This window comes from Peromyscus eremicus, chromosome 1 (assembly GCF_949786415.1).
Source record: "Peromyscus eremicus chromosome 1, PerEre_H2_v1, whole genome shotgun sequence".
NCBI lineage: Eukaryota > Metazoa > Chordata > Mammalia > Rodentia > Cricetidae > Peromyscus > Peromyscus eremicus.
The window spans coordinates 187648546-187658655 of NC_081416.1; the positions used below are offsets into that span (position 1 = coordinate 187648546).

The 10110-nt window shown below is 38.6% G+C and overlaps 1 protein-coding gene across 1 annotated transcript in view; it reads left to right on the forward strand.

The window, feature by feature from the left end:
* The window catches only part of LOC131903503 (zinc finger protein 420-like), a 46850-nt gene extending 43414 nt beyond the window's left edge, over positions 1-3436 (forward strand). The window contains 2 exon segments of the mRNA XM_059254103.1: positions 2223-3062; positions 3231-3436. Of these exon segments, the coding sequence (XP_059110086.1) occupies positions 2223-3062; positions 3231-3436 (1046 nt within the window).
* The last annotated feature ends 6674 nt before the right edge of the window (positions 3437-10110 follow it).

The following is a 10110-nucleotide window of genomic DNA, read 5'->3' on the forward strand; positions in this document are numbered from 1 at the left end:
AGGCATAAGATGGTATCTCAGATTTGTTTTGATTTGCATTTCCCTGATGACTAAGGGTGTTGAGCAATTCTTTAAATATCGTTTATCCATTTGAGCTTCTTCTGTTGAGAATTCTGTTTAGCTCTATAGCCCATTTTTTTTAATTGGACCGTTAGGTATTTTGATGTGTAGTTTCTTGAGTTCTTTATATATTCTGGATATCAGGCCTCTGTCAGATGTGGGGTTGGTGAAGACCTTTTCCCATTCTGTAGGCTCTTGTTTTGTCTTATGGACTGTGTCATTTGCTTCTCAGTTTCAGGTGGTCCCATTCATTAATTGTCGCTCTCAGTGTCTGTGCATTTAGGAAGTGATATCCAGTGCCAATGCCATCAAGACTACTTCCTACTTTCTCTTCTATCAAGGTCAGAATAATTGGATTTATGTTGGGATCTTGGATCCACTTGGACTTAAACTTGGTGCATGGTGATTGATATGGATTTATTTGCAATCTTCTACTTTTTGACATCCAGTTATGCCAGCACCATTTGTTGAAGATGCTTTCTTTTTTCCATTGTACAGTTTTAGCCTCTTTGTCAAAAATTAGGTGTTCATGTATATGTGGTTTAATATTGAGTGGCAGGTTCTTACTATGATCTACAGGTACAGCAATTAAAGCACATTTCCTCATCATGAATTTTCATTCTGAGACATGTACACTGTGATCCTGTGGGACATAAACACAGCATCCATAATAGATAGACATCCATGTCCAGACCTTAAATGTGTGTTGTTTTGTATATATTGTATGTGAGCCTATTGTGTCATCCTGTTTCCACAGAGTTAGAAAATCCATCATATGATGTGTCTATATTGAAATCATCTGATTGTGTAATTGTCTTCATCGTCTACATCCCTCCTTTTTTTCAAGTCTACTTATATCCAGGAAAACACTCTGTCTGCAAGCATGTGGTCTAACACTTTTTTTGTTTCAGGATCCACTGACATTCCAGGATGTGACTGTGGACTTCTCCCAAGAGGAGTGGGAATGCCTGGACACTGCTCAGAGGGCTTTGTACATTGATGTGATGTTGGAGAATTACAGGAACCTGATTTCTGTGGGTGAGGACATTTTGCTTCTAAGTAATCCTTTTTATACACTGGCTTTATAGGTTGTAAACTCTCCTTTAAGCTTTCTTAGAAAGAACAGAAGACTAGGAAAATTTTGGTAGTAGAGAACAACTTTTCTACTGTATTTAATATTTCTTTCTATTTTGCATGTTAGAAGAGTCATGCGCCTATAATTTGATTCCACAATGCATTCAGAAATTTAGTATCATATAATATTTATACCCATTTTTTAAGCTCCAATTACATCACTCTACCTCACATAGTTTTAATTGTGGGAAAAGCTCAAGATGTGCAAATTGAGAAGTACTTTAGCATATTTATATGCTAAAGATTCTGATGGGAAAGAGCCATTGGAAATCATTCCCAGATTCCTCTACTTTGTGTTTTCTTCATGTACTAAGCACAGTACTATGTTAGAATTCTGTATTCTTTCTGAAAATTCTAGCATGGGTCATGGGCTACATCACAGAACACGTGGTTAATGAAAGATAGACCTGGACACCTGTCCAGAGCAAATGAGAATGCCCAGGAACGTGGAGAACAGAGAGTATCCACAACTATGGTGGGTTAGAGTATTAGCAGGACAACCTTGAAGGCTTCAAGTGACAGAGAAAGCAAGAGGTGAAAATGGTTTTGTGATACTCAATTCCACTTGAAAGGATTGCTGATCATTAACTTACTGTAGTTTTATGGCCCCAGGATGCAACCTGCCTGTAGGAACTATTAGATGTAACTGAGGTTTTCCTTGTCCCACAGTCCCACAGTCATAAGCTGTCACAAAGCTAATTACTGATTCCAAGGTTTCCTGATCCATCTTGTGCCATTAGACATTTTTGATAAAGACCAGTCATTTATTAGTAATCATTGACCCTTGAAGGCTGTTTGGCTGTTTTGTGAGAATACATTGAAATACAGTGAAAGAAAAGTGTCTAAGTGGTTGCTGGTTGACTTATCATAAGAGAAATCTGATGTCGACCATCATTTATCAAAAGTTTAATAGAAGCCCTGCTAATCTGAGATGTACTCATTTTCAGGGAACTATTGCAAATATGATCCTGTCCATCAACATGTGAAGACTGAAAAGGAGTCTTCCCATTGCTCAAATCTTAGAATACATCAGAGAATTCACACTGGGGAGAAACCTTACAAATGTATGGAATGTGACAAGTCCTTTACCCAAAACTCACAACTTAAAACACATCAAAGGGTTCATACTAGAGAGAGATCTTACAGATGTAAGGATTGTGGCATATCTTTCTCTACACATTCAACTCTGGTAAGGCATCAGAAACTACATACTGGAGAGAAACTTTACAAATGTAGGGAATGTAACAAATCTTTCACTAGGTGCTCATATCTTAAAAAACACCAGAAAATTCATACTGGAGAGAAACCTTACAAATGTGGAGAATGTGACATGTCCTTTACTCAGGCTTCACATTTGAAAAGACATCAAAGAATTCATACTGGAGAGAAACCTTACAAATGTGGAGAATGTGACATGTCCTTTACTCAGGGTTCACATTTGAAAAGACATCAAAGAATTCATACTGGAGAAAAACCTTACAAATGTGGAGAATGTGACGTGTCCTTTACTCAGGGTTCACAATTGAAAAGACATCAGAGAATACATACAGGAGAGAGACCTTATAGTTGTAAGAAATGTGATAAATACTTTACAAGTTCTGAAAATCTTAGAAGTCATCAGAGGGTCCACACTGGGGAGAGACCTTACAAATGCATGGAATGTGATATGTCCTTTATCCAGTACTCACATCTTAAAAGACACCAGAGGGTTCATACCAGAGAAAGGCCTTACAGATGTAAGGAATGTGACAAATCCTTTTCCTGTTGCTCAAATCTTAGAAGACATCAGAGAATTCACACTGGGGAGAAACCTTACAAATGTATGGAATGCAAAAAGTCCTTTAACCAAAACTCACAACTTAAAACACATCAAAGTGTTCATACTAGAGAGAGATCTTACAGATGTAAGGAATACGGCATATCTTTCTCTACATGTTCAACTCTTGAAAGGCATCAGAAACTACATTCTGGAGAGAAACTTTACAAATGTAGGGAATGTAACAAATATTTTACTAGGCGCTCAAATCTTAAACAACATCAAATAATTCATACCGGAGAGAAACCTTACAAATGTGGAGAATGTGACATGTCCTTTACTCAGGGTTCACATTTGAAGAGACATCAGAGAATACATACAGGAGAGAGACCTTACAGTTGTGAGAAATGTGATAAATACTTTAGAAGTTCTGAAAATCTTAGAAGACATCAGAGGGTCCACACTGGGATGAGACATGTAATGTGACATATCCTTTATCCAGTACTCACATCTTAAAAAACACCAGAGGGTTCATACTGGAGAGAAACCTTACAGATGTAAGAAATGTGGCAAATGTTTATCTGCTCATTCAAATCTTAGAGGACGTCATAAGCTACATACTAGAGAGAAACTTTTACAAATGTAGGAAATGTGACAAATCTTTTACTACATGCTCATTTTTTAGACAACATCAAAAACTTCATACTGGAGTGAAACCATAAAAATGCATTGAATGTGACAAACTCTTTACCTACATGTCAAATCTTAGAACACATCAGAGAGCACACACTGGAGAGAGATTTTACATGTGTAAGGAATGTGACAAGTCTTTCACTAGCGGCTAATATCTTAGAGCACATGAGGAAATTCATACTGGAGAGAAACTTCACTAATGCAAAGACTATGGCATATCCTATATCCACTTTTCAGTACTAGAAGACATCGAACAGTTCATACAGGACTGAAAAATACCATTGTGAACCATGTGACATGTATTTATATGGTGTTCTCTACTTAAAAGGCACAAGTATACATAATAGAAACAAAAAGATAAGAAACTTATGAAAGAGCTTATTGAAGTTTTAAATATTATAAAATATCAGAGTTTATACTGAAATAAAAGTCTACAACAGTAACTGCGTGAATTGTTCTTTATGTGTATGGAAACTTTTGCCTACAAAATTTTCTGTGCACTCCATGTTTGTCTGATGCCTGTGTAGGCCTGTAGAGGGCATCAGATTCCCTGAAGCTGTGGATGAAAACAGTTGTGAGCTATTGTGTGTGTTGAAAATTGATTCCTGGTCCTCTGGATGAGCAAACAGTGCTCTTACCCACTAAACCATATCTCCACTGCCAAGGAATTGCTGTAATAAAAACATTTATCTTGCCCTACATCTAAAAATTGAAAATAATGCCCAGCTTTCAATCCTAGCACTCAGGAAGCAGCAGCAAGAAGATTTCTGTGAGTCTAAGGTCATGAGGTCATCCTGGTCAAAATAGTTCCAGGACTGCCAGGAATACAAAGACCCTGTCTTAGTAATAATAATAATAATAATAATAATAATAATAATAATAATAAATATGTTATGTAGAACATGAGAAATATGACAATGGCTGTACATCACAAAAGTCATACTTCTGAGAAACGACATAAATGTATTCCACATTATACAGTATATAATCCATATTTCTTGTTGTTCATTAAAAATGACATTCACTGATCCTGCCCCAGACTTCCATTCTGGACCACGGGTGAGTGCCCTGGCTCGGGCCAGACCCCATCCCTGGGCACCAGCACTCCGGGGAAGTCTTGCCCAACTTGGCCCCATGTTCTGGCCACCAAGCAGGTTCCATTCTAGCCACACCGGGAAGAATCCTCTTCTCCAAGACCCCAGGCAGACCCTGCAATCTCCACGCCCTGCCCCCACGCCCATCTGCCCGAGCCCCCAGCCACTTCCTGAGACTTAGAGACTGGCCCCCAGCTCCCATCTTGCCCTGGACTTCCCTTCTGGGAGAGAGAGAGAGAGAGAGAGAGAGAGAGAGAGAGAGAGAGAGAGAGACTAGAGTTCCCATCCTGCCCCAGACTTCCCTTCTGGACAAGATTGCCCATACTGCCCTGGACTTCCCTTCTGGACAAGAGCGCCCATCCTGCCCCAGACTTCCTGTCTGGACAAGAGCTCCCATCCTGCCCGGGACTTCCCATTTGGACAAGAGAGCTCCCATCTGGACAAGAGAGAGAGACTTCCTGAATCTGTCAGCTCTGTCTGAACCAAGTGTGCGGATAAGACCAAGAACAAACCACAAGGAGATGGGCAGATGTCAAGGCAGAAATACATACAACAAAATGAAGAGCAATACAGTACCACCAGAACCTAGCTCTCCTCCAAATCTAGACCTGAACATCTAAAATTGGAAGAAGCAGAAGAAAACAGCCTTATGAATGACATCATGAAGAAGGTAGAGGCTTGTGTAGAGGAAAAGACAAAAAATGGGAAGAACACTGTAAACAACTAGAGGAAAGGGCAAACAGATTAGAAGAAATCAATAAAGTCCTGGATGAAAACAATAAAGTACTGAAAGAAAATCAAGAAAAAGCAATGAAACAAATGAAGGAAACAGTCCAAGACCTGAAAAGGGAAATAGAAAAAATGAAGAAGACACAAACAGAGGGAATGCTGGAAATAGAAAATTTGATTAAATGATCGGGAACTTCAGATGCAAGTATAACCAACAGAATGCAAGAGATGAAAGAGAGGATCTCTGGTGTGGAAGATACAGTAGAAGAAATAGATTCATCAGTCAAAGAAAACACTAAAGCCAACAAAGTCATGAACCAAAATGTCCAAGAAATTTGGGACATCATGAAAAGACCAAACCTACGAATAATAGGGGTAGAAGAAGGAGAAGCATACCAACTCAAGGGCACAGCAAATGTATTCAACAAGATCATAGAAGAAAACTTTCCCAACTTAAAGAAGGAAATGCCTATGAAGATAAAAGAAGCCTATAGAACACCAAACAGACTAGACCCCACAAAAAAGTCCCCTTGCCACGTAATAATTAAACAATTAAACATACAGAATAAAGAAAGAATATTAAGAGCAGCAAAGGAAAAAGGCCAAGTGACTTAGAAAGGCAAATCCATCAGAATAACACCCGATTTCTCAATGGAGACTTCGAAAGCCAGAAGGACCTGGACAGATGTAATGTAGACACTAAGAGACCATGGATGCCAGCCTAGACTAATATACCCAGCAAAACTTTCAATCATCATAGATGGAGAGAACAAGACATTCCAAGACAAAGCCAGACTTAAACAATACTTATCCACAAACTCAGCCATACAGAAAGCACTAGAAGGAAAATTCCAACCTAAGGAAGTCAGATACACCCTCGAAAACACAGGCAATAGATAAAGCCACAGCAGTAAACCCCAATGAAGAGAAGTACAAACACATTAACACCAAAAAATAACAGGAATGAACAATCACTGGTCATTAATATCCCTCAATATCAATGGACTTAATTCACCTATAAAAAGACATAGGCTTACAGAATGGATACGAAAGCAGGACCCATCTTTCTGCTGCATACAAGAAACACACCTCAAATTCAAAGATAGACACTACCTGAAAATAAAAGGCTGGGAAAAGACTTTCCAATCAAACGGTCTTAAGAAACAAGTGGGTGTAGCCATCCTGATATCCAGAAAAATAGACTTCAAACTAAAATCAATCAAAAGAGATCAAGAAGGGCATTACATACTCATCACAGGAAAGATCCACCACGATGTTTCAATTCTGAACATTTATGCCTCAAATACAAGGGCACCCACATATGTAAAAGAAACATTACTAAAGCTTAAATCACTTATAAAACCCCACACATTAATAGTGGGAGACTTCCACACCCCACTTTCACCAGAGGACAGATCTCCCAAATTGAAACTTAACAGAGAAACAAAGGACTTAACTGATGTCATGACTCAAATGGACTTAATCGATATCTACAGAACATTCCATCCTAACAAAAAAGAATATACCTTCTTCTCAGCACCCCATGGAACCTTCTCTAAAATCGACCACATACTTGGCCACAAAACAAATCTCAACAGATACAAAACAATTGGAATAACCTCCTGTGTTCTATCAGACCACCATGGTCTAAAGTTAGACTTCAACAACAACAAAAACTACAGAAAACCTACAATCTCATGGAAACTGAATAATGGGTTAAGGAAGAAATAAAGAAATTAAAGACTTCCTAGAGATCAATGAAAATGAAGACACCACATATCCAAACCTACGGGACACTATGAAAGCAGTGCTAAGAGGGAAATTCATAGCACTAAATGCCCACATAAATAAGTTGGAGAAATCTCACACTAGTGACTTAACAGCACACCTGAAAGCTCTAGAACAAGAAGAAGCAAAGTCTCCCAGGAAAAATAGATGCCAGGAAATTATCAAAGTGAGAGCTGAAATCAATAAAATAGAAACAAAGAGAACAATACAAAAAATTAATGAAACAAAGAGTTGGTTCTTTGAGAAAATCAACAAGATAGACAAGCCCTTATCCAAACTAACCAAAAGACAGAGAGAGAGCATCCAAATCAACAAAATCAGAAATGAAAAGGGGGACATAACAACAGACATTGAGGAAATCCAGAGAATCATCAGGTCATACTTCAAAAACCTCTATTCCACAAAACTGGAAAACCTAAAAGAAATGGATAATTTTCTGGATAGGTACCACATACCTAAGTTAAATCAAGACCAGATGAACTATTTAAATAGTCCAATAACCCCTAACGAAATAGAAACAGTCATTAAAAGTCTCCCAACCACAAATAGCCCAGGACCAGATGGTTTCAGTGCAGAATTCTACTAGATCTTCAAAGAAGAGTTAATACCAATACTCTCTAAATTGTTCCACACAATAGAAACAGAAGGAACATTACCAAACTCCTTCTATGAGGCTACAATTACCCTGATTCCTAAACCAAACAAGGATACAACAAAGAAAGAGAACTACAGACCGATCTCCCTCATGAACATCGACGCAAATATATTCAATAAAATACTGTCAAACAGACACCAAGAACACATCAAAACAATTATCCACCATGATCAAGTAGGCTTCATTCCAGGGATGCAAGGGTGGTTCCACTACTAAAGTCCGTCAATGTAATACACCACATAAACAAAATTAAAGAAAAAAACACACATGATCATCTCACTAGATGCAGAAAAGGCATTTGACAAAATCCAACACCCCTTCATGATAAAGGTCTTGGAGCGATCAGGAATACAGGGAACATTCCTAAACATAACAAAGGCAATTTACAGCAAGCCAACAGCCAACATCAAATTAAATGGAGAGAAACTCAAAGCAATTCCACTAAAATCAGGAACGAGGCAAGGCTGTCTGCTCTCCCCATACTTATTCAATATACTACTTGAAGTTCTAGCCAGAGCAATAAGACAACAAAGGAGATTAAGGGGATACAAATTGGAAAGGAAGAAGTCAATCTTTCCCTATTTGCAGATGACATGATAGTATACTTGAGCGACCCCAAACATTCCACCAAGGAACTGATACAGCTTATAAACACCTTCAGCAACATAGCAGGATACAAGATCAACTCAAAAACATCAGTAGCCCTCCTATATACAACGGACAAAGAAGCTGAGAAGGAAATGAGAGATACATCACCCTTTACAATAGCCACAAATGACATAAAATACCTTGGGGTAACACTAACCAAGCAAGTGAAGGACCTATGTGACAAGAACTTTAAGTCCCTGAAAAAAGAGATTGAAGAAGATGTCAGAAAATGGAAAGATCTCCCATGCTCATGGATAGGCAGGATTAACATAGTAAAAATGGCAATCTTACCAAAAGCAATCTACAAATTCAATGCAATCCCCATCAAAATACCAACACAATTCTTCACAGACCTGGAAAGAATAATACTCAACTTCATATGGAAAAACAAAAAACCCGGTATAGCCAAAAGAATCCTGTACAATAACACAACCTCTGGAGGCATCACGATCCCTGACTTCAAGCTCTACTATAGAGCTACAGTAATAAAAACAGCTTGGTACTAGCATAAAAACCGACATGTGGACCAATGGAATCGAATTGAAGACCCTGACATTAATCCGCACACCTATGAACATATAATTTTTGACAAAGAAGCCAAAAGTGCACAATGGAAAAAAGAAAGCATCTTCAACAAATGGTGCTGGCAAAACTGGATATCAACATGTAGAAGGCTGCAAATAGATCCACATCTATCACCGTGCACAAAACTTAAGTCCAAGTGAATCAAGGACCTCAACATAAATCCAGCTACTCTGAACCTGCTAGAAGAGAAAGTAGGAAGTAGTCTTGAACGCATTGGCATAGGAGATCACTTTCTAAATATAACACCAGTAGCACAGACACTGAGAGAAACAATCAATCAATGGGACCTCTCGAAACTGAGAAGCTTTTGTAGAGCAAAGGATAAGGTCAACAAGGCAAAGCAACAGCCTACAGAATGGGAAAAGATCTTCACCAACCCCACATCTGACAGAGGACTGATATCCAGAATATATAAGGAACTCAAGCAATTAGACATCAAAAAGCCCAACAGTCCAATTAAGAAATGGGCTATAGAACTAAACAGAGAATTCTCAACAGAGGAAACTCAAATGGCTGAAAGACATTTCAGGAATTGCTCAACATCCCTAATCATCAGGGAAATGCAAATCAAAACAACTATGAGATACCACCTTATGCCTGTCAGAATGGCTAAGATCAAAAACACTGAAGACACCTTATGCTGGAGAGGATGTGGAGCTTGGGGAACTCTCCTCCACTGCTGGTGGGAATGCAAGCTTGTACAACCACTATGGAAATCAATATGGCGCTTTCTTAGAAAATTGGGAATTCATCTCCCCCAAGATCCAGCTATACCACTCTTGGGCATATACTCAAGGAATGCTCAATCACACCACAAGAGTACTTGTTCAGCTATGTTCATATCAGCATTGTTTGTAATAGCCAGAACATGGAAACAACCTAGATGCCCTTCAACTGAAGAATGGATAAACAAAATGTGGTACATATCCACAATGGAATACTGCTCAGCAGAGAAAAACAATGACATC